This window comes from Schistocerca piceifrons, chromosome 6, assembly GCF_021461385.2.
Source record: "Schistocerca piceifrons isolate TAMUIC-IGC-003096 chromosome 6, iqSchPice1.1, whole genome shotgun sequence".
NCBI classification, from domain to species: domain Eukaryota; kingdom Metazoa; phylum Arthropoda; class Insecta; order Orthoptera; family Acrididae; genus Schistocerca; species Schistocerca piceifrons.
In genome coordinates, this window is record NC_060143.1 from 32,924,532 (window position 1) to 32,949,817 (window position 25,286).

At 38.7% G+C, this 25,286-nt stretch overlaps 1 protein-coding gene across 2 annotated transcripts in view; it reads left to right on the forward strand.

Annotated features, from left to right (window-relative positions):
• The window catches only part of LOC124802827 (sodium-coupled monocarboxylate transporter 1-like), a 319,127-nt gene that overhangs the window by 232,802 nt on the left and 61,039 nt on the right, over positions 1–25,286 (forward strand). For both annotated transcript variants that reach the window (XM_047263835.1, XM_047263834.1), the window contains exon 11: positions 2,175–2,364. In XM_047263835.1, coding sequence (XP_047119791.1) covers positions 2,175–2,364 — 190 coding nt within the window. The remainder of the gene's footprint in view (positions 1–2,174; positions 2,365–25,286) is intronic.

Sequence of the window (25,286 nt, forward strand, 5' to 3'; positions counted from 1 at the left end):
CATACGATTTTGTACAATCGCCTTCCACAATGCTCAATGGTCGCTGTTCGTCAGTGCATGAGGTCTGCATGGTCTCGGTTTAGCTGTAGTTGTTCGTTCACCTTTTCACTTCAGAATCACATCACAAACAGTCGGCCTCGGCAGCTTCACATGGGGCATCCAAAGACAAGTCCGTGTTCGAAGTCGCTTAGTTCTCCTGGCTGACCCATTCTGCTGTTATCGCTTCTCTAATGACTACGCAACACTCCTCACGCCCCTTTTTTGTTGACGGAATCACATTTCGTGACATCTAGTCGTCAGTTCCACGTTATGTGTGGGTGTCCGGATACTTTTGACCAGGTAGCGTACGTTTCTCACGATATGAACCATTTTAACACCTGATATAAGAACGTAGGCTTCCGCAGCCGGTGTCACAGTGATTAATATTCTTCTGGGTATTATGCCGTGTCATTGCTAAAAACTAACAACAATAATAAACTAAATCCGACGTTTCGGCCGAATTGCAACGGCCTTCCTCAGGGCACGACTGGTTTTGCATGGGGTAGGTGCTCCTATTTATTACAGACTATCGAAGTCTGATGTCACTGTTGTAAAACTTTTAACTGGCCCTCTAATATGATTGCCTTTCCATGACGTAAGGGAAGATGTAAGGAAAGAGGCTGTACGTGGATGTCCATGTCGCCAACGATTGGTAGCTGTCCGCCAATCAGCGTTCGGCTTCTGGTCGGCAAGCTTTCCTCCTGGTGTGCGCGGAAGTGGACTGACAGTTGCTCTACAGCTGTTTGTGCAGATAACGTCCGTGTCCCGTGTAGCTTCTGCCCCTCGACCGCTCGCGGCCCGTTGGACTGGGATGGCCGACAGCCAGGACGCCGGGAGTTTGTAGCCATCTTCTCCGTTGATGTTGTCAGGCTGCTTAATAATTTCGATCGCCTGCCGTATTTTGCGTTCTCGCATCCACGATTCTTTCGCCAGTACTCGGGCTTCCTGGAACCTGATAGGTTGTCCACAGTCACGGTGGTGTTCCGCTATCGCAGATTATTATGTTGTTGTAATCGTACATAGTGATAGTGTTCGTGTTCTGCTACTCGTAAGCTGACAGGTCTCCCTGTTTCTCCTATATAGACAGCTCCGCATTCACACCGTAGTTCGTAAACAGCTGTAGTGTTAAGATTGTTGACTACATCCTTGGTGGAACCTAGCATTTAGTGGATCCTGTGACTGCTTCGAAAAATCGCTCTGGAACTTCCTCCAGCACTTAAATAGCCTGCACAAAAATATAAAGTTCACACATGAGACTGAAAACAATGGTACCTTGCCATTTCTGGGTCTGGAAGTATACAGAGCTGCCGAAGGTAAACTGGGACACAAAGTGTACCGGAAACCAACGCACACTAATCGGTACATGCACGCAGTCACCACCACGCAGCTCAAAAGTATTCTGTTCTGCATACGTTAACTGCCCGATCCTACCGGAGAAGCGATGAAAATAACATCAAAGAAGAATTAAAGGAGCTACAACACACGTGTCGTGCCAATGGCTATGATGACAACATCATAAGAAAGGTAGCTAAAACCAAAGGTAGCAGAACACGAGAAGAAGGCAAAGAAGAGAAGCTTCCACTGGTACACTTACCATATGTAAAAGGCGTCAGTGAACGGCCAGGCAACGTCCTTCGCCGACGAGGTTTCAAACAGATTTTTCGAAGCAGTCACAGGATCCACGAAATGATAGGTTCCACCAAGAATGTAGTCAACAATCTTAACACTGCAGGTGTTTACGAACTACGGTATGAGTGCGGAGCTGCCTACACAGGAGGAAAACTTGCCGACCAGAAGCCGAACACTGATTGGCGGACAGCTACCAATCGTTGACGACATGGGCATCCACGAATAGCCTCTTTCCTTCCATCTTACATTACGTCTTGACTAGCCAATCATATTAGAGGGCCAATTAAAAGTTTTACAACAGTGACGTCAGACATCGATAGTCTGTAATAAATGGAAGCACCTATCCCCATGCAATACCAACCGTGCCCTGAGGAAGGCCGTTGCAGTTTGGCCGAAACGTCGGTTTTAGTTTATTATTGTTGTTAGTTTTTAGCAATGACGCGGAATAATACCCAGAAGAGTTTTAATCACTATCTTAACACCTGTTCACCTATTGATTCTTGCAGCTCGTTGTCGACAGCACTCAATTCGATGTCGGCCGTGGTGCTGGAAGACTTCTGGAAGGCTTTCTTCCCATCGCGGCGGCTGTCAGAGCGCCAGACGGACCTGCTGATGAAGGGTGTTGTGGTGGCGATGGGTGTCCTCTGCACTGCGCTCGTCTTCGTCGTCGAGAAGATGGGCTCAGCAGTTCTCCAGGTATAGCTGTTGTTTACTTTTCAAAGTTATGTGTCTTCCAACTCATCTGATATCGTCCTCCATCTCTTCCTATCCACTACTATTTGTTTCATCTCTACACACTTGCTACATCCTACATTGTTCATACATTATTTTGCATATCCTAGTCGTCTTTCACCTTTGTTTGCCCTTACAAATATCCTTCTTTGAACTCCCTCTCAGCTGTGACACCGATAGAAAGTCCAGATAATACATATTAGCAAGTCGAGACGCTCCACCATTAAGCTCTGCGACAGTAGAGGCCACCGTAATTAACTTCAGTGGGCGTAGCCTTTATCCTGCTGCACCCAGTCAGTGAAGAGAAAAATAAATGTCGAATACTTTAATAAAATAGTGTAGTCGCAAATTTTTGTGCAGTAAAAGGATGGAGTGTCATGTGCAACATACGAAAATTCCTCACCTGAGGGGAGTGGAGGCTTTTAATGTCACCTTCTTTGTTTTTCTTACATGACTCTAAAAGCGCAGCTTCTAGCAAAATATTTTCCCTGGACAAAATTAAACTATATTCGATTTCCTACCAAAAAAGTGTCCTATTCATTTTTTCTCAAGAAGTAATTGTTTTCTTGTTGCAGGGAATGGGAAAATCGCTTATGACTAAAATTGTGTTTTAATGGTATAAAATTACTGTTTACTGTTAAATTAAGTGGATTAAGAACAAATATGAAATATGTTATCACGTCTAAGAGCAGTAGAGCGATATCAAGGGATAAATTGTGTTCTGGGGATGTAACAGGGTTGAGAAGTGGAGGTGGAGTGCAGAAGCATGAGGGGAAAGTAGATCGCCAGACTGTGGTCATGCACTTCCCTCCTTCAAAGGTCTGCAAATTGAAGAGCAAGCAGATGATTCTCCACTCTATCTACCCAACGACATCAGAAGAAACAACTGCAGGTGTTTATTTTCCAAAAAGTGTGTTAATACTACATGGAATACAGATGTGAGTTGTGTTGCTTGAGTATGGTTGACAACCACTCCAAGTGCATCGAAGTTGTCAGTTCATTGTCTGACAGGTGCCGTACGTCTCACTGCCAATCAGCACGTCTGTGCAATCGGTCACCAAATTTGGCACATTGACATCTGTGTAGTTTCTCCTTACATTGGTATAAATAGAAGGCTTCGGTCACAGCCTCAGCAGTGTGTTAGCTGCACCTGAAGAATCTGTCAGTTGCACTGTGGAATATTGTGGAAATTTCACAATGACATTCAGCGTCTCACTTGAGAACCATATTTACAGGTATCAGTTGCTGATAATACTAACACAAGAAACAGAAATGGAAAGGATATATGTATATTTCTGCACACGTTCTACACTTCTAGAGGGGATAGTGACTTTTAGTCAGCTGTCGCATCCTTCCAGGCAAAGCAACTCGTCCCATGACGAGTGCTACTTGCTTTTCAGTTTCCAGAGTGAATATTATATTCCTCCCCAGAATTTCCTGTCCAGTTATCTTATATGAGTGGACAAAATAGCTTCACTGAGCTTTTGTTTATACTGTGGAGTTATTTTCAGCTTATTAAATTAGTACTTATTTGCAACTGTGTAAGTTGTTGCTGGTGCTTTATATTGAATGGTTTAAATGAATATATTAATGTGGCCCTCTATAAGTGACACAAGTAAAACGTTAGCCAACAAAATAATGATAAAGGAAGTTCATTCTACTATGAAATAAAAGCAGGATTTAAGATAACTCAGTTTATTGCACAAAATCCACAAGAAATGGTTTAATAGTCGTTGACAATAATAAGCTTGTGGGTAGATGGTAGTACAGGCTAGTATTTGCGACTACCATGAGTAATGAATACAATGGATACATCTACATAAACTTTATTAGCCAACAAAAGTAAATGCAACTGCCTCAGACCAAGACTCAGATCACACTAGTCTCTCTCTGCACAGCCCAAAAATTGTTCTCTTCTCATGGCGGAGGATCTCTGGAGACTGCATTGATATCTATACTCCTTGGCAAACCTAGACAAGAGATCTGTAATATGATTTAAATGAATTCATATCTGTTGTAAAATAATTACATTCATGTAAGCTGTACCATGATTACCAAAGGTTAGTGTGTAAAGATAGAAGACACTACTGAAGGGTATGAGTTTGAGTTTGCAACTACACATGGAGTTGGTAGCGTATTGAACCTCTAACTACAAACACATCTTCATGATGAGCTTGGAAATTACTGAATGACTAAACTTTCCCTACATTTTGCTTAGCCTCTCTGTTGTGGCCGCATCACACCGTGCTCATAATCTGCAAGCGGTAGCTGAAGCAGCTGCAAAATCAGTCACTGGCTCTGTACCAACAAGTTACATCTGCACTCAAGTTTAACTCAGTTTGATGAGTAGCTTTCATCTCCGAAGTAAAGTCCACCCGTGGAGTCACCTGTCTGAGAAGCCAGTTTGTTGAGATGCTGAAATCAGAAGTCTGCCTGTGAAGTTTGCCAGAGAGAGAACTTCCCGCAGTGTGTTTTCAACAAGAAAGACTCGGTTCTCTGCATTTTCCTTGCATCACATAATTTTGACTGTCTGAATGATAATATTGTGATTGTTAGCCAGTAAGATGTTGTTTTAAAAGATGCTGGTCTCACTTCCTTACTCTCATTTCAGGAGGTTAATCAGTTGCAAAGTTTGTTACACCTTGTGCTCCAAAACTGTGTCCTACTCTCTCTCACTCTATGTTCATACGCTGGCCAATAAGGGTGGATATCTTAAGCACAGCCATTTTTCTTACTCCAATTTCTAAGTTATTTAGGCAAGGTTTTTTTTTTTTTCTTCTTCTTTTTTTTTTTCACATTGGGTCCTGTGAGACCTCAGCATGGTGTCAGCACATCATGGGTTTTCAAAAGTGCCCCAAACTTTTGTTTACATTCCACTTTCTAAGATGCTATCTCAGTGGCCCCTGTATTTCTACAAATTCTTGCTGCATGCAGTTCCATGTGCAGTAGTCACTCTTCTGGGACTCAGCTTTAAGACTCACATCCCCCGACCAGATACAACTTGTTAAAAACAGTTTCACAGTTTCCGGTTCCCCCCTCCCCCACAGCTTGCAGATACAAAGTGTATTGTGACTTTGGGGTGTCTGGTGCCAAGGCACCTTGTTTCAAAGCACTGTCCCATCTGACCTCCTGGCATGGTGCTTTGCATGTGCGTGAGCATTCTGCCTGTGACTTCTGCTGGGGGCTGTTTCCGCCACTCTTATGACCCATGGCACATCCACTTGCCTGCAGCTAAGTGTAACTTGTTTTCATAGAGGCTTCATATTTAGTGTACATGCAATTCAGTCTATGAAATTATAATGTAAATACTGGCAGCCACTAGTACTGATAGATATTTCATTTTCTGGTGGAGATTAATTTATTCTAGTTTGATTTGAATTTCTAATTTTATTTTACACCAGTTACGAGACAGTTTGGAAAGACAGTCATGTAACAACAGCCCTTCCTGCTCTTTTTAATTTTATGCAGATGCAGTTGCACTCAGAACTTTTTATAGTGTAAGTGCATCAAAGAAATTTGTCCTCATGCGGTATTGGAATTATATGCTTATTGTTGGTTTTGTTTGTTTGGAAGAGGATAGGATTTTTCCAAGGGACCATATCATTTATTATGTATCTTACCAATCTAAAAAGCATTTTAATTGAATCAAAATGTGGGTTCTTTTTGAAACACTGTAAATTAACTAAACACTGTTTTTGGCCTTGTGTCATAATTTTATTATTAATGTTATTGCACAACCTAGGTTTCAGGTTGTAAGCTCATTTGTGTATTTGAAAATGGGCTTACAACCCAAAACCTAGGTTGTGCAAAAACATTAATGATAAAATTGTGAAACAAGGCCAAAAACAGTGTTCATTTGGTTAATCTGATAAGCCATCACTCACCCATTCTTTTTCTTGCTGGCATTAAAGTTAACTCCACTTATAAAACACATCTGATTTATCTGGTGCACCAGCTCACAACTCATTCACTCTGCATTTACAATTAACATTACAATTTCTACTCTTGGCTTGACTCACATTCACACTCACTGACTTTATAAAACAATTTATTTTTACTTTTCTTACTCGTTAACTCACTGAAGACCAACACTAACTCACCGAGCGAGGTGGCGCAGCAGTTAGACACTGGACTTGCATTTGGGAGGACGACGGTTCAATCCCGCGTCCGGCCATCCTGATTTCAGTTTTCCATGATTTCCCTCAATCACTCCAGGCAAATGGTTCCTCTGAAAGGGCATGGCCGACTTGCTTCCCCATCCTTCCCTAATCCAATAAGACCAATGACTTCGCTGTCTGGTCTCCTTCCCCAAAACAACCCCTACACTAACTCATACCTTTTCATTATTTAAACTTCAACTTATCATCCACCCTCTCTTAAAATTTTTTTGTAATTTAACTCTCTCATACTTTTTGTAAATATACCAGGTGATCAAAAAGTCAGTATAAATTTGAAAACTTAATAAACCATGGAATAATGTAGATAAAGAGGTAAAAATTCACACACATGCTTGGAATGACATGGGGTTTTATTAGAACAAAAAAAAAAGTTCACAAAATGTCCAACAGATGGCGCTGGACAGCAAAACGTCAGTGACTGCGCATGACAATCTTGTATAAAAGGAGCTGTAATAAGAGAGAAGCCACGGGTTGTTTAGGCGATAGACCCCATAGTGGCTGACCGAGCACAAGGCGTAATGCTGCTGAGACAGTTCAGGAAGAAATGGAGACTGTAGCAGGTTCGTCTATGCATGGGTAAGTCAGTGCTCGTGCAGTCGTACGTCGCATTGACTTTCCATACACTACTGTTTGGTTGGCACTTAGGCATACCCTCCGATGCTATCCATACAAAATCCATAGGCATCATGAACTGTTACCTGGCGATTTAGTGAAGCGGAGGGCATTTGCGATGTGGGCATTTCAAAAGATGGTGGAAGATGATGATTGGTTGAGTAATGTGTTGTGGACCGACGAAGCTCATTCCACACTCCATGGGTCTGTCAGAGCCCACAACTGCAGAATTTGGGCTACTGAAAATCCTAGAACTGTCGTGGAAACTCCATTGCATGGCGAAAAAGTCATGGTATGGGTTGGATTTACCACATCTACCACTATCGGGCCTTTTTTCTTCGAGGAAATGCGTGATTCTGGTTTTGTAGCTGCTACCATGACGGGTGAGAGGTACGCCGATATGTTACAGAATCGCATCATCCCCAACCTGGCTGATAAACACATGCTGGAACTTACGATGTTTATGCAGGATGGCGCTCCACCCCATATTGCTAGATGCATGAAAGATCTCTTGCGCGTGTCAGCCGCCACTTTCGTCATGCTTGGCCTCCCAGGTCCACAGACCTCAGTCCGTGCGATTATTGGCTTTGGGGTTACCTGAAGTCGCAAGTGTATCGTGATCGACCGACATCTCTAGGGATGCTGAAAGACAACATCCGACGCCAGTGTCTCACCATAACTACGGACATGCTTTACAGTGCTATTCACAACATTATTCCTTGACTACAGCTATTGTTGAGGAATGATGGTGGACATATTGAGCATTTCCTGTAAAGAACATCATCTTTGCTTTGTCTTACTTTGTTATGCTAATTATTGGTATTCTGATCAGATGAAGCGTCATCTGTCAGACATTTTTTGAACTTTTGTATTTTTTTGGTTCTAATAAAACCCCATGTCACTTCAAGCATGTGTGTCAATTTGTACCTCTCTATCTAAATTATTCCATGATCTATCCAGTTTTGAAATTTATACTGACTTTTTGATCACCCAGTACATGCTGTGATATGGCAAACAAAATACTAAACTTGAAAGTACATTGTCAGGCATACCAAGCATTTTTGTTTGTTTATTTATCCATCCTCAGACAATATACATTGTATGGATGTTGTCAGTGAATGTACAAATTCTGGTATGAAGTCTAAATATTTTCTTAACAAATGTCATTTTACATTGTTTAATAAGCATAGGTATTTTGATGTAAAACTAACATACATAAATACAAAGCCCTCCATACATATTACATAAATGAAAAAAGACAATTTATATTGTTTAAATAAATGTAATAGATGTGTTAATATGGAACTAGCAGACATAAATACATCAGCATAAATACATAATACATGAATGAAGGAAATATGTCAGGTATAACTTATGCTAGGTGTTCCCAACAATTCTCTGGTTTTCATTTAAAATATGCATCCAAAGTGTAGAAACAATGCTCCTGCAAAACCAGTTTTACAGTTATTTTTTAAAAGAGTACATACTGCTAATTTCTTTTATATTCTGTGGCAGCTTATTATCACTTACCATGCATCAATAATCGAGACTGTTCTGAGCTTTTAGCTTATTCTTTCTATCTAAATAGAGGCAATGACTCAACCTTGTGATATAATCATGAATAATGTTAAAAAGCTATAATTGTGAAGATTTTTTCTGATACACATTATGGTCTGAAAAATAAACTCATGAGGAACATTCAGAATGCCCAGGTGCAGTGAGCCCATTTATTGCATTTTATCATTATTCTTACAGCTCTCTTCTGTAATATGAAAACTGTTTGTAGATTCTGGGTACTATTTACCCAAAACATTATTCCGTAGCTAAGGATGGCATGCACATAACCAAAGTAAGCTAATCTTACACTGTTGTCACTGCATGCTGATGCAAGGTTGGTTGGTTGGTTTGGGGAAGGAGACCAGACAGCTTGGTCATCGGTCTCATCGGATTAGGGAAGGATTGGGAAGGAAGTCGGCTGTGCCCTTTCAGAGGAACCATCCTGGCATTTGCCTGGAGTGATTTAGGGAAATCACGGAAAACCTAAATCAGGATGGCCGGACGCGGGATTGAACCGTCGTCCTCCCGAATGTGAGTCCAGTGTCTAACCACTGCGCCACCCCGCTCGCTGATGCAAGGACTCTAAGCACATAGCATACTGTGGAGACCCTCTTTGAGATAATCATGACATGTTCATTCCGTTTTAATTAGCTGTCAGTGTACAGTCCTAGGAATTTAGTGCTGTTTACATCTGTTATTGAAGTGTTGTGTAGTTTTAAATTTATGGACTTGTATTTCTTGTTTATTCTAAAGTAAACGCTGTTTGTTTTCTTAATGTTGAGAGTTACTCCGTTCTCTGCAAACCATATGTAAACATCTGCTAGTGCTTCATTGGCTTTTTCCAATAGCAGGTTAGAGGTCTTGCTGTCATCAGCAAAAAGTACTTTTTCTACATGCTCCACACATTGTGGGAAATCATTAATATAAATTAAGAACAATATTGGGCCCAGAACACTTCCTTGTGGGACTCCTATATTAACATACTATGGGTCGGATAAGTGATACACCACATATTTGGATGTGCTATATGAAATTTCTACTCTCTGCACTCTGTTATTTAGCTACAATTGGAACCATTTATTTACCACCCCCCTGATTCCCAGAGACTCCAACTTGTGTAGAAGAATATCACAATCAATGGTACTGAAGGCCTTCGATAGATCTAGGAAAATTCCAGTTACATAATTGTCCTTGTCTAGTGAGTCAAGAACAATTTTAGTAAACTGAGCTATTGCAATTTCAGTGCTTCTGCCCGGTCTGAAGCCATGCTGTTCCTTGCAAAGAAGATTATATTTATTTAAGTAGCTCATATGTCTATTTTTTATTAAAGTCTCCACCATTTTGGAAAATGCTGGAAGTAAAGCAATTGGCCTGTAATTTTCTTCATTTTCAACATCACCTTTTTTGTAAAGAGGTATGATTTTAGATAGTTTCAGGTAGTCTGGGAAGCAGCCAGTCTTAAAAGACTGGTTAATGATGACAGTTAAAGGGGCTTTAATGCTGTCTATGCACCCTTTAAACACACAAACTGGAACTTCATCCAGTTCTGTTGAGGATTTGTTTTTTAATTTTTTTATGGTACTGATTACTTCTCTCTACAGTGGGGAGCAGAACCATTGAATTTTTTAATGTAATTTTGCACTGGAATATCAGATCTTTTTGGAAACTTGCTCTGCAGGTCTTTTGCAATACTGGTGAAGTATGAGTTTATGAAGATAGCCAGCTCTTTTTGATCACTGATTGTATTGCCTGATTTCTTGATTTTAATGTTTGGGTGTCTCTTTTTTTTTTTTTTTTTTCCAGTCTGACATTTAACTAAAGTTCAAGCAGCTTTACTTTTGTTACTTGCATTTTTTATCAGTTTGACTTTTTAGCTGTCTGAAGTACCTTTCTGTAAATTTTTTGGTAGTTTTTGTAATAGCTTACAAAACCAGGGTCAATACATGTATTCTTTATAGAGCTGAGTTGTCTGAAGGTTTGGGCAGATCCCCCTGGTAATCCATTTTGTTTTGCTCTGTGCTCCAACAGGAAGTAGGATTTTGAGAAATGATTCTTCAAATTTGAGCTTAAACAATGACATGAAATGACAGAATATTTTGTGGCATCTGTTTGTGCATATATATCATCCCAGGTTTTGTGACTTAACTGTACAGTAAAATTTTGTGTGGCTGATTTGGATTAGATTCTTTTGTATGCATATAGTTTGGTTGCTTTTCCCATAGGAACATTTATTTGTGCAATTTGACAAAGATGATCTGAAAGTCCCAGATTTTTTAGTATTAACAGTTTTCTGTGCTAATAGTGGCTGGATGATGATGATGATGATGATGATGATGATGATAGATGCTGAGTGTCTCATTGTCCTTGTTGCATTGCTGACTAGTGATGTCATTCCAAAGCTACATAAAATGCCTAGAAAAGCATTAGTAACATTATCTATTTTTGCTGTGTTTAAGATCTCCACATAGCAGGATGTTACGTTTAGTGTTTGATGCCTGCTCTAGAATCTGTAGTAGTCTTGCACAGAATATGTCAAAATCACCACTAGGAGAATATACACATAATATTACAAGTTTTTTGGGAACATTTTGAGATGATAGCTCTATTTCTGACACTTTAAAGTGTTTTTCTTCACCAAGAGAGTCAACGTCACTTCCAACCTTATATTGGAGTTCAATCTTAATATAAATACATGATCCTCCCCTTTGATTGAAACTCTACAATAAAAACATGCTAGTACACAGGGTATCCCATTTATCTTGACCACCCTAAATAACTGTTTGTCCAGATGCAAATTACAAAATGTTTTTCAAACAAATGTTTTTTTTTTTTTTTTTTTTTTTAGCCGTCAGGGGGACATCAATCAGCATGACTGGCTTTGTTGTAGCTTTGTTTTTTTATAAAGATATGAACTGCAGTATGACTTTTTTGAATGGCACCCTGTACTTTTTTATATTCGGTAATTCATTTTCTCTCCTAAAGACCTATTCAAAAATGTATCGCAGTATGCCATTCACTGAAACACAACATTATTAATTACATAACACAACATTGACATTGATGCTCTCAGTGCTTAGTGCAGGTACTCGGGGTAATGGAACACATCCACGTGCTGACATTGTCAGAGGACAAATGTAAACATAAGTAGAATGCACACCTGTCATTCCATCAACCATCATCAGTTGAAGAGTTGTGAGAGCAGAATGTACAACAATGAAGAGAAGGTAGAAATGCTACTCATCTATTTGAAATGTAAGTTAGCAGAACAGTAATTGCAATACTGTTTTCTTATCTACGGGTACATTTCGTACAGTAGTTTAGTCCTTTTAAATACTGTTGTATAGAGTAGGCATACAGTAAAGGCTGTCTTTCCTACAAACTGCATTGACATAATGTTTCTTTTATTGTTGTTGTTGAAGGTAGGTGAAATGCTACGCAGGCAGCAGAACTGTACAGCATGCGATATCCTGACAAGAACTCACCTTCCCGATAGATGTTTTCTTATGTTGTTGTGACACTTCAGGAAATGGGAAGTTTCAACCCATGACAATGCAGTCATCGTAGCACTCACACAGATGAAGCTGCCGAAGTTACTGTTCTCGTTTCCATTGCTATGAATCCACATGTGAGGACATGACAGCTTGAACACAACATTGGCATTCCTAAAACCAGTGTAAATTGTATACTTACACATCATTTACACATCCTTACCATGTACACCTACATCATGAAGTGAATGGGAATGATTTCCAGAATCGTGTACTGTTCTTGCAGTGGGCACAGAAGCAAATCCTCACCAACCTAAACTTCTTCTCCAATGTTCTATTTATCGATGGATGTTACTTCTCAAACAAAGGACAGGTAAATACAATAACATGCATTATTGGTCCAGCGACAACCCATGATGGCTTAGACAGGTGGAACATCAGCGTCAATGGAGAGTTAACGTCTGGCGTGGGATGCTTGGTACTACAGTTATTGGCCCTTATTTCATCAATGTTAGTCTAAATGGCACAGCGTATGCCAACTGCATCAGACGAATTCTTCCTCCTCATCTGGATGAAGTGTCTCTAAGAACCAGAATGCTTATGTGGTATCAACACCATGGATGTCCAGCACATAATACCTTGCGTGCACGTCGTGTTCTGAACCGAAGGTATCCTGCCAGATGGACTGGTCGAGGAGGAACAGTTACTTGACCTACTAGGTCTCCTGATTTAAATCCTCTGGACTTTTTTCTTTGGGAATGCATTAAAGATGTCTATTGTGATATTCCAACAACTCCAGAGGACATGTAGGAATGTATCATGCTTGCTTGTAATTCTCTTCAGCAGGCAACACTGGAAGCAGTAAATAATTCTTTCATTCAACAAGTGCACCAGAGTATTTGTGTCCAGGGTCACCACTTTGAGCACCTTTGAATGTTCTACTCCTGGACAATGGTACAATTCTGTGTTGTTTTTATTTGGTTTTCATTTGTTTTCTGACAACTCCAGCAAGTGGACGAGTTTGTGATCCCAGGCTCAAAGTCAATGTTGTGTAATTAATAATGTTGTGTTTCAGTGAATGGTACACTGTGATGCATTTCTGAATAAGTCTTTAGGAGAGGAAATGAATTACAGAATAAAAATACAGGGTGCCATTTAAAAAAGTCATAATGCTGTTCATACCTTTGAAAAAAATGAAGCTACAATGAAGGCAATCATGCTGATTGATGTCCCCCTGATGGCTAAAGAACATTTGCTTGAAACATTTTGTAATTTGCATCTGGACAAACAGTTATTTAGGGTAGTCAAGAGAAATGGGATATCTTGTACTTATAAGATGGTACAGTTACATAGGCAATTTCATTTTCCTTGCACCATTGCTCACTGATGCATATAACAGAGCTATTTAAAATTTGCAACTCAACTTCAAGCTGCTGCACTTGGTTTTGATACACTGAATGTTCTGGTGGAAAACTGTTAGACATTTAATTGTGTTTGTATTGTTGATTATTTTACAAAAGCACAGCTACCTATATGAAGTGCTTCACTGCAGTTACCATTAGACACTACTGCATTGTTTAAACTTAAGCTACTAGAAGTATCAGCTACATAGCATAAATTAATTTGCATAACACCATTAGCTGTTAAGCCAGTTTAGCACAAGATACATGCTAAACCAATATATACAGGATGTTTGTTTCAACCTGAGACAACTAAATACCTCATGTGTTGGTGTTGTTGTTGTTGTTGTTGTCTTCAGTCCTGAGACTGGTTTGATGCAGCTCTCCATGCTACTCTATCCTGTGCCAGCTTCTTCATCTCCCAGTACCTACTGCAGCCTACATCCTTCTGAATCTGCTTAGTGTATTCATCTCTTGGTCTCCCTCTTCAATTTTCTCCCTCCACGCTGCCCTCCAATACCAAATTGGTGATCCCTTGAAGTCTCAGAACATGTCCTACCAACCGATCCCTTCTTCTAGTCAAGTTGTGCCACAAGCTCCTCTTCTCCCCAATTCTTTTCAATACTTCCTCATTAATTATGTGATCTACCCATCTAATCGTCAGCATTCTTCTATAGCACCACATTTTGAAAGCTTCTATTCTCCTCTTGTCTATACTATTTATCGTCCATGTTTCACTTCCATACATAGCTACACTCCATACAAATACTTTGAGAAATGACTTCCTGACACTTAAATCAATACTCGATGTTAACAAATTTCTCTTCTTCAGAAACGCTTTCCTTGCCGTTGCCAGTCTACATTTTATATCCTCTCTACTTCGACCATCATTAGTTATTTTGCTCCCCAAATAGCAAAATTCCTTTACTACTTTAAGTGTCTCATTTCCTAATCTAATTCCGTCAGCCTCACCCGACTCAATTAGACTACATTCCATTATCCTCGTTTTGCTTTTGTTAATGTTCATCTTATACCCTCCTTTCAAGACACTGTCCATTCCGTTCAAATGCTCTTCCAAGTCCTTTGCTGTCTCTGACAGAATTACAATGTCATCGGCGAACCTGAAAGTTTTTATTTCTTCTCCATGGATTTTAATACCTACTCCGAACTTTTCTTTTGCTTCCTTTATTGCTTGCTCAATATACAGATTGAATAATATCTGGGATAGGCTACAACCCTGTCTCACTCCCTTCCCAACCACTGCTTCCCTTTCATACCCCTCGACTCTTATAACTGCCATCTGGTTTCTGTACAAATTCTAAATAGCCTTTCGCTCCTTGTATTTTACCCCTGCCACCTTCAGAAGTTGAAAGAGAGTATTCCAATCAAAATTGTCAAAAGCTTTCTCTAAGTCTACAAATGCTAGAAATGTAGGTTTGCCTTTCTTTAATCTTTCTTCTGAGATAAGTCGTAGGGTCAGTATTTCCTCACGTGTTCAACATTTCTACGGAATCCAAACTGATCTTCCCCGAGATCAGCTTCTATCAATTTTTCCACTCATCTGTAAAGAATTCACGTTAGTATTTTGCAGCTGTGACTTATTAAACTGATAGTTCGGTAATTTTCGCACCTGTCAACACCTGCTTTCTATGGGATTGGAATTATTATATTCTTCTTGAAGTCTGAGGGTACTTTGCCTGTCTCACACATCTTACTCACCAGGTGGTAGAGTTTTGCCATGGCTGGCTCTCCCAAGGCTGTCAGTAGTTCTAATGGAATATTGTCTACTCCAGGGGCCTTGTTTCGACTCAGGTTTTTCAGTGCTCTGTCAAACTCTTCACGCAGTATCGTATCTCCCATTTCGTCTTCATCTACATCCTCTTCCACTTCCATAATATTGTCTTCAAGTACATCACCCTTGTATAGAACCTCTATATACTCCTTCAACCTTTCTGCTTTCCCTTCATAAAAGATGTGTTGTACAAAAGAAATGTTCCAGCTCAAAAGTTAATATTAACAAAGTGGAATCTATCTATGATATATCTGGCCCCCTCCTAACCATCTGTCCTGTGTGGTTGGGTCAATTTTGTATTTTCAAATAGGAACCGCGATTTTTATTGCAGATTTGGATTCTGTGTGAAAACACTTAAGCGTTACTCAGACTTTTGTTTCCCACTTGCGGTATATGGCAGTGTAATCGACAAATATCAATTGTGCCTGTTTTTGTTATTAAGAGACAATCCATTTGGTTCTATACTGTTTTTACAATGAAAATGTAAACCTTTGTGTTCTAATGGTTAAAATTGATCAGTGTCCAATCACCCTACATTGATTGAAATTAAGCGTAATTAGAAGTTCAGACAGGCAGGTACTAGAGGTGTAAAAATATGACAAGAGTCTCATAACAGTACAGTGAAAAATAATGTTAGTATGTCACGAGATTCACATAAAAGCACAGTGAAAAGTAATTTTTATATATTGCATCAGAATATCAGGGGATTAAAAAACAAAGTAGATGAGCTTTTGGTTTGTTTAGAAGATATAGAAACTGAGGATGGAATAGATGTACTATGCCTGTCTGGACATCATATAGTCACAGTTATGGAAATAGTAAATGTAGGTAGATATAAGCTTTCAGCACATGTAAGTAGAGACACTATGGAGAGAGGAGGAGTTGCCATATATGTTAAAATCTGTCATAGTGTGAAAAATTTGGAAACTAAAAAATTTTGTGTAGAGCAACATATAGAATCGTGTGCATGTGAACTTAAACTAAACAATTGCACTTTTATAAATGTAGCCATGTACAGGTCCCAATTGGGAAATTTTAAACTATTTTTTAAAAACTTGGATTCTTTGATGTGCTATGTGTCAGACAGGTGAAAGGAAATTATTATTTGTGGAGATTTTGATGTAGATTTCCTGAAAGAGTCCGATAGACAGCTTGACCTTGAAGTATTACTTGGTTCTTTCAATTTGACATCAGTTATTGATTTTCCTACTTGGGTGGTGCAGGAAAGCAGCACACTGATAGATAACGGTTTCATAGACCAAGATAAATTTAATTAAATAAAAGCTTTTCCTGTTAAGAATGGTCTGTCTGATATAACTCCATGCAGTACTGCAAGACAGTCCTCCAAAATGGAGTGTTCAATTAATAATTTAACCATTCAAAATTTTAGGGAAAGCTCACAACAGTTAGACTGGGATAAGGTGTACAGGGAACATGATGCTGATTTAAAATTTAACCTATTTCATGATACCTTTATGAGTATATTTGAAAACTGTTTCCCTAAGAAAACAGTCAAATATAATTGTAAGAAACAATGTAAAAAGCCATGGCTTACTAAAGGGATAAAAATATCTTGTAAACAGAAAAGGGAAATGTATTTATAGCTAGGAGAAGTAATCATCCCGAAACAGTGAAACATTATAAAAACTAATGCACTGTATTAAGAAAAGTTATGAAAAAGTCCAGAAGTATGTGCATTATGTCTGAGATTAACACATATGATGATAAAATTAAAACAATTTGGAATATTGTTAAAAGGGAAACAGGGCAACCGAGAGCACAGGAAGACTGTATTTCTATCAAACACAATAAAAAGTTTGTTAACAAGAAGTCAGAAGTAGAAAACATTTTTAATAATCATTTTTAAGTGCTGTAGAGAAAACAGGATCCAGCTATTCATTAGAAAATGCAAGGCAGTATATGGAAGAGGCAGTACCTATGCAATTTGATAAAATTGAAAGTCAACCCACCTCTCCTACTGAAATTAGTAAAATAATAAATTCACTCAAAAGTAAAAGCTCACATGGAATTGATGGCATTTTCAACAGAGTACTAAAAGCTTGTTCTCAACAAATAAATAGGATTCTCACCCACATATATAGTAGCTCAGTGACACAGGGCATTTTTCCAGATAGACTGAAATATGCTATTGTTAAACCATTGCATAAAAATGGGGATAGATCTGATGCTAATAACTACTGCCTAATCTCACTTTTGACAGCTTTACCCAAAATACTTGAAAAAGTAATGTATTCAAAGTAGCATCATACATTTGTAAAAATGAAGTACTAACAAAATGTCAAGTTGGTTTTCAGAAAGGCTTTTCAACAGAAAATGCTATATATGCTTTGACTGAGCAAACATTAAATGCATTGAATAACTGAACATCACCCATTGGGATATTTTGTGATCTCTCAAAGGCTTTTGATTGTGTGAATCATGATATTCTTCTAGATAAGCTTAAGTATTGTGGTATGAGTGGGGCAGTGCACAAATGGTTTAATTCATATTTAACTGGAAAAATGCAGAAGGTTGAAATTAACAGTACAGATAGTCTGCAAAAACCAGCAGAGTCTTCTAACTGTGGAGGTATCAAGAATGGTGTCCCACAGACTTCAGTCTTTGGTCCCTTATTGTTCTTAATGTATATTAATGACTTACCACTCTGTATTCATGAAGATGCAAAGCTAGTTCTTTCTGATGATGACACAAGTATAGTAATCACACCCAACAAGCAAGAATCAGCTGAGGAATTTGCAATAATGTCTTTCAGAAAATTATTAAGTGGTTCTCTGCAAATGGACTCTCACTAAATTTTGACAAGACATAGTTTACACAATTCTGTACAGTAAATGGCATAACACCATTGCTAAATATAGACTATGAACAGAAGTCTGTTGCTAAGGCAGAATACTGAAAAGTTTTGGGTGCGTGCGTTGATGAGAAATTGAATTGGAAGAAACACATCGATGATCTGCTGAAATGGTTTGGTTCAGCTACTTATGCTATTAGAGTTATTGCAATTTTGGCAATAAATTTATCAGTAAATTAGCCTACTATGCCTATTTTCATTCACTGCTTTCATATGGCATCATATTTTGGGACAATTCATCATTAAGAGAGAAAGTATTCATTGCACAAGAGCATGTAATCAGAATAATAGCTGGAGCCCATCCTAGATCAACTTGCAGACATTTATTGAAGGAACTCGGGATGTTCACAGTACCTTCACAATACATATTCACTTATGAAATTTGTCATTAATAACCCACCCCAGTTCAAAAATAACAGCCAAGTGCATAGTTAAAACACTAGAAGAAAGGATGATTTTCACTATTCTGGATTAAATCTCACTGTGGCACAGAAAAGGGTGAATTATGCTGCCACAAAAATCTTTGGTCATTTGCCAAATAGTATCAAAAGTCTGACAGATAGCCAACCAACATTTAAAAGCAAATTAAAAGAATTTCTGAATGACAACTCCTTGTACTAAATAAATGAATTCTTAGGTATGAAATAGTAACTGTAAACAAAAAATTAAAAATTATTTTGTGTAAAGAAAACTTATGTTAAAGTGACACATTCCACATTATTAAGAAATGTCATACGTAAGGTCTATGGAACAAGGATCAATGTATGTATGTATGGTGTCCAAATGTGACTTAGGTGTTGCAAACATGATTATTCAGTACACATAATATGGCTAGACATTGATATATCTGGCAGATAAGATACTTGTATGGTAACAGTTTTCTGTTCCCTCTGGGGGAAGATTTTGGTGAGTCCCACAACCATCAGAATGCTTGATTTTGATGGTCACCCTCGAAACCCATCATCAGGGTGGCTGATTTCAGTGTGTGTTTCCATCCAAATGCCATAACTCTTGTGCTGGCCATTATTTGGCTAGCAGTGGAATACAAACCACAGCCACTGTCATAATGTAAAACATCCATGAATTGATAGTGACAGGTGCACCTGCATGGATACTCACTAAAATTACGCACCATAATGGTGAGAGGCAAGAGGTGTCACCTATATCAAACATCCTGAGGGGGAAGAGAAAACTATTACATACATGCCCTCCTTCCTGGATCACGCTAAACGTAGTTTCTAACCAGACATTGGAACAGCTAACCATCTTATATTCTACAATTAAATTTACAACACTAAAGTAAATTTTGCACATAGATATCAACCATTAGAACACAAAGAGGTACATTTATTGCATAAATGAAAAGTAGAATCAGATGTGTTAGTACTTAATTACAAAAACAGGTGCACTTGATATTTGGCAATTACAGTACCATCTGCCATGGACAGAAAACAATTGTTTGAGTAAACTAATTGTATTGTAATATGCAGTAAAATGGGGGATTCCCCTTGGAAAATACAAAGTTGATCCTGCACCCATAGGAGGGGTGGTTAGGAGGTGGCCTGCTGTAGCACAGACAGAGGTCCCCTTCACTAGTTTTAAATTTTCAACTTTTACACACACACACACACACACACACACACACACAAAATGTGCATAATTTTTGAGAACACCCTGCATATACAACACACTTAGCACAAAACATGTGTAGAACTCTAGGTGTATATACAACATTCATGAATTCAATCTCCAAATGGAAACTACACTTGTGTCGCTACGCATACAATTGGCGTACATATCTATAAACAGTGACAGAACTGGCATGGTCAGATATTAAGTAAATATTAATGCAAAATGCCGTGCGGGTTAGCCGTGTAGTCTGAGGCGCCTTGTCACTGTCCACAAGGCTACCCCTCTCTGAGGCTCGAGTCCTCCCTCAGGCATGGGTGTGTGTTTGTGTGTTATCCTTAGTGTAAGTTAGTTTAAGTTAGATTAAGTAGTGTGTAAGCTTAGGGACCAATGACCTTAGCAGTTTGGTCCGATACGATGTTACCACAAATTTCCAATTAATGCAAAATGGTGGAGTCAAACATTACACCATTTGTGTATTCTCCACGCAAGATCATATTTAAACAAGTTAAAACAACAAAATTTTACAGATATCTCACTAGAGGTCATACACTTTATAATCAAGATCTACAGATCAGTCTCTGTTATCCAAAAATATAATACACACAAAAGTACATTAAAAAGTTCCTGAAAGAACACTATGTTTCCTTCCACAAGGTTCTGCATTAGACTTCAAAGTATGTGTCCTTTGTGCAAAGCACACTGGTAATTGCAAATATGATTGTAACTGTTTCAGTGTTCATTATGTCAAAATACAGTACATTGATCATATGTGCAAAACATCGTGACTCACTGATGCAGTTCCCATATGACATCATTATTTTGCTTGATGACAAGACTGCTGCAGCATGCCTGTCTTGTGGTAGTTAAACCTCGAAATGTCTGGTTGTGCTTTCAATCAGGCGAGGCAGTGTTGGATTCTCTGAATTCACTTGGGGTTACAGCTAGCACAACTGGCTCATTCAGTGGCAAGTAGGTAGTTAGCAAGCAAGTTGCAGAAGTTGTCTGATTAGTGGGTGATAACCATGTTGTGGCATGTGCTGAAACTGAAGAACCTGCTGTACTGATTTCTTGTGCAACTGGGAGCGCATCTGACTACCATTGGGCCATAACACTTTGGTTACTCTTTCCAACTCTCTCGTCCCTTCTCCCATGTACAGCATTTTCCTACCTCCTTCCAACATGTCACATGTGTGACCTCAAACAATTTACAATACAATAATTAATATCACTATCTAGAAAAGTAAAATATAAACATATTTCACTCCTATTACAATTCCTTCAATAATAAAATGCATAAAATTACTTTCCAATTTAACAGCAGTACAAAATATTCTCACTTATCTCACCTATTTCTTATTATGCATGACTTTTAATTCTTAAATGTACTGGGTGGCCCAAAAAGGATGGTCGGATTTGAACTGCGTAGTACCATTGAAAGGTGAGGAGGGGGGACCACTGCCGGCCGTCTGCAAGTCAGCCATTACACCCAGTTTGCCACAAGATGGCGCAGTGGACGGTCGAGCATCGTGTTTTTGCTGTGGAACAGTTTTTCAGAAATGATGAATCGTTTATTACTGTGCAACGATTGTTTCGACAACGTTTTGGTGTAGCGCGTGATGGACCCATTCCAGATCGCAGATCCATATCACGTTGGGTGACTGCATTCCGGACAACAGGGTCTGTCAAAAGTGGTAAATCTACAGGGCGTACACGTACGGCAGTTACTCCACAGAAAATTGATGATGTTAGAGCGTCAGTGCTGCAAAGCCCGCGTCGTTCCACTAGGCGTCGTGCTCAAACTTTAGGCCTCAGCCGTAGTTCGTTGCAGCGTATTTTAAGCCATGAGTTACAGTTTCACCCATACAAAATTATGATCACGCAAAAGCTGTATGATCGTGATTTTGAGCAGCGAAGACGATTTTGTGAATCAATGCTTGACATTTTGTACTCTAATAATGATGTTGTGCTTCTTATGTCAGATGAAGCCCATTTCCATTTAGACGGCTATGTCAATAAACAAAACTGCAGGTATTGGGCAGCAGATAATCCCAGAGAATTGCACCAAAAGCCTCTTCATAGTGCTAAGGTAACAGTCTGGTGTGGAATTTCAAGATTGGGGATTGTTGGTCCTTATTTTTTTGAGGAGAACAACGCTACAGTCACAGTGAACTCGAAACGTTACGTTAACATGCTACGTAGCTTTTTGGTGCCGAAACTGCGAGAGTTACATGTAAATCGAGATCGAATCTGGTTTCAACAGGACGGGGCCACGGCCCACACAGCCAATGACTCCATGTGTGTTTTAAGGCGGATGTTCCCCCACCACATCATCTCGCGTTTTGGAGATGTCCACTGGCCCGCGAGATCACCTGACCTCTCAGCCTGTGATTTTTTTCTTTGGGGATACCTAAAGTCAAAAGTCTACGTAAAGAAGCCCCGAAACTTAATTGATCTGAAGGAGGCAATCAGTGCGGAAATTATGGCAATTCAAGAAGAAACAGTAGTGAAAGTGATGGAAAATTTCGAGGAAAGACTTGTGGAATGCATCACCGAGGAAGGACACCATCTTCCGGAAGTCATTTTCCGTACATGATTTTTTGTGGTTAGTTCTTGTAATTGGGTGCCTGGGAGCATTTAGTTACGTAATTGAATAAAATTAATTTGTAAAACTGATGGAGTTATAGTTATTTAAAATGTGACCATCCTTTTTGGGCCACCCTGTATTTTATTCTTGCGAAGATTTATCCTTAAACACTTAATTTACAGCATGTTAATTAAGTCTTGATCACACTTCTCTTATTTCAAATATTTATCCTTTTACTTGTATGAATAAGCATGTTTCATTGCAAGTTCAGGTGAAGTTATTTATTGCTCACTTGTACTACTAGTTACACATAGAGGTATACTGATATGTAGTAGATGACACGTAATAACCTGCACACTTGCCTAAATCTATTTTGGCCACCCTACATATTTTATTATTTCACTGTCTTATCTACCTTCTGAACCTTCCATTCATTATGTTCCATCCAGTAAGTCAAATCCTCCATACATCCATCACCTTTCACCTTAAGAATTCATTTTATTACTTATACTATGGGTTCTCTAAATTGTGCTAATGCCTAATCTGAAACATAAGTGCAAGCATAATATGATTCTCAACTCATACTTGAAAATTATAATAAAAAATTATATTGCTTTACATGTTATTTGCTTTGGTGGTTCCTTACCTTATCATCTCTTACCCTTAATGGTTACCTTATTTCACATTCACACTGGTTTGTGGTCTGCCTTTCTTTTATTGTAACTCCATAATTAACTTACTCCTTTCTTCAACATTGGTTGGGTTGATTTCACTCTTTTATCATCTCTTATCAAGGTTTTCCTCCAAAAGCTTAGCTCTCTGCCCTGTCAACATTACATGGAGATACACGAATATTATCACTTTGTACTCTCATCATACTGGCAAATACTCATATAAATCAGTGAATTGTTTTACTCATCAACCATCCTCACAATGCAGCATTCCTTTATGTCTGCTAAATCCTCACAACGCAGCATTCCTTCATGTCTGCCAAATCCTCATAATGCAGCATTCCTTAATGTCTGTTGTCCTTAAAATCTTGTCATCTCATTGCTACCTAATGTCAGATTATTAAGCTCCATGGCTTCCTGCTCAGTGCTTCTTCACATCTGGTGAAGATATAAAAATAAACCTCAAGCAATACACACATCTTCATCATTGGGCAACTACAACCAATGATCTGTTTAATGCTTCTTTTCTCAGTACCTCTTACACTGTCTTCCTGACTTCTGATGTTACTTGGACGTGTTCCACGCAAAAAATCTCTGTTATGACCTCATTGACTCTTTTACTTTTATAAGTGATTACTTTATGTTATTACCACATCATTTTGCAATAGAGCTGAGGATGTACGTCATGTCTCTGCTCATTTCTTTAAAACTTCTCATTCCCTAAACATCATGGCACATGAAATGTGGTGATTTACAATTGATTTGCAGCTTATAGGCTTTCTAAATTATACACTGTTGTGGTGAACAATTTTCAGGATGTGGTAAGGTCCACAAAATACATAAACGAATTTACTGCTTAGATTGGCTCTTCTTTGATTGTTCCCATGATAAAAAAAACCTTCTTGCTCAAATAAGCTTCATCTTTCTTTTCAGTCCTCTTTGATTTTACTTCCTTTTCTTAGCTTTTGCACTTATCTTATCCAGTGCTACTTTTACAATTTCCTGGTGGCATTTATACCTAACAAGTGGGTAGTCTGCAGTTTCTCTTATTCAATAATCTTCATTATCTAATCTTTCTCACATCCTGCTATGCAATTTTCATTTAAAGTGACCTCACTGAGATTCTTCACATTCCTGAAATTCTGAACACAGATTTACTTTCCAGTTATTTCCATTGAATAGGTTACTCCACAGATAATCTCGGCAGTCACTAGCTGCTATGTCTTCATTGTTCTTCCCTTTCGCCTCCATAGCACATCTGAACACTTCCCAACTTCTAAAACTCAGTTGTGCTCTCTTCATCTTCTACACATTTAACAGGGCATCAACAAATCTCCTCAGGATAAAAATGAGATACTTCTCTTCCACTGCATTGCATTCTAAGTATTCTGACATTTCCTCTTCTGATTTGCTGGTCCACATATCTTCCCATTCTTCATTATCTTCTACATAATCAATTTGAGTACTTTCTGTGATCAAAACTTGAGTCACAGTTTCCATCAAATCACCTGATGGAACCTCATCAGTCTCTCCCTCGTTTGCAGTTAACTTCACCTACTGCTTCTCCCACTTGTTCCTCTTTATTCTGTAATGCCATTCCCTCTTTTTTTCAATGACAACCAGTTCTAACAAATAACTCCCTTCTCCTGATGTTTTTACATTATCTACAAATTTTAATTTGATCTTCTTGTGCTTCAAATTCACAAGTGCAAATCTCTCCTTCAAAAGTGGTACGATGCAGCAATGTTTCAGAAAATCAAGTCCTAATATGGCTTTCCCTGTCAAATTCTTTGTAATCAAAAATTTGCACTAAATGTATGTGGACCTACAGCATACACCTGGTTTACAGAAACTGTGACAAAACTGAAATTGATAGTTACCACTGCGCCTGCTATTTTTCCTGCTGTATTCATGTTCTCCTTTTTATCTTTGTTGTTTTCAGCTACTCCTCATCACTTCTGCTTCTGTTTTGTCTGCCCTTAACATGAAATCTGCATTATATGTCTATAGTAACATAATCATTGTAATGCCAAACAGAAAACAGTGTTGTCTGCTTTTTAAATCTGTAAAGATTTTGGATGCTTCTTCTGCTTGCTAAGC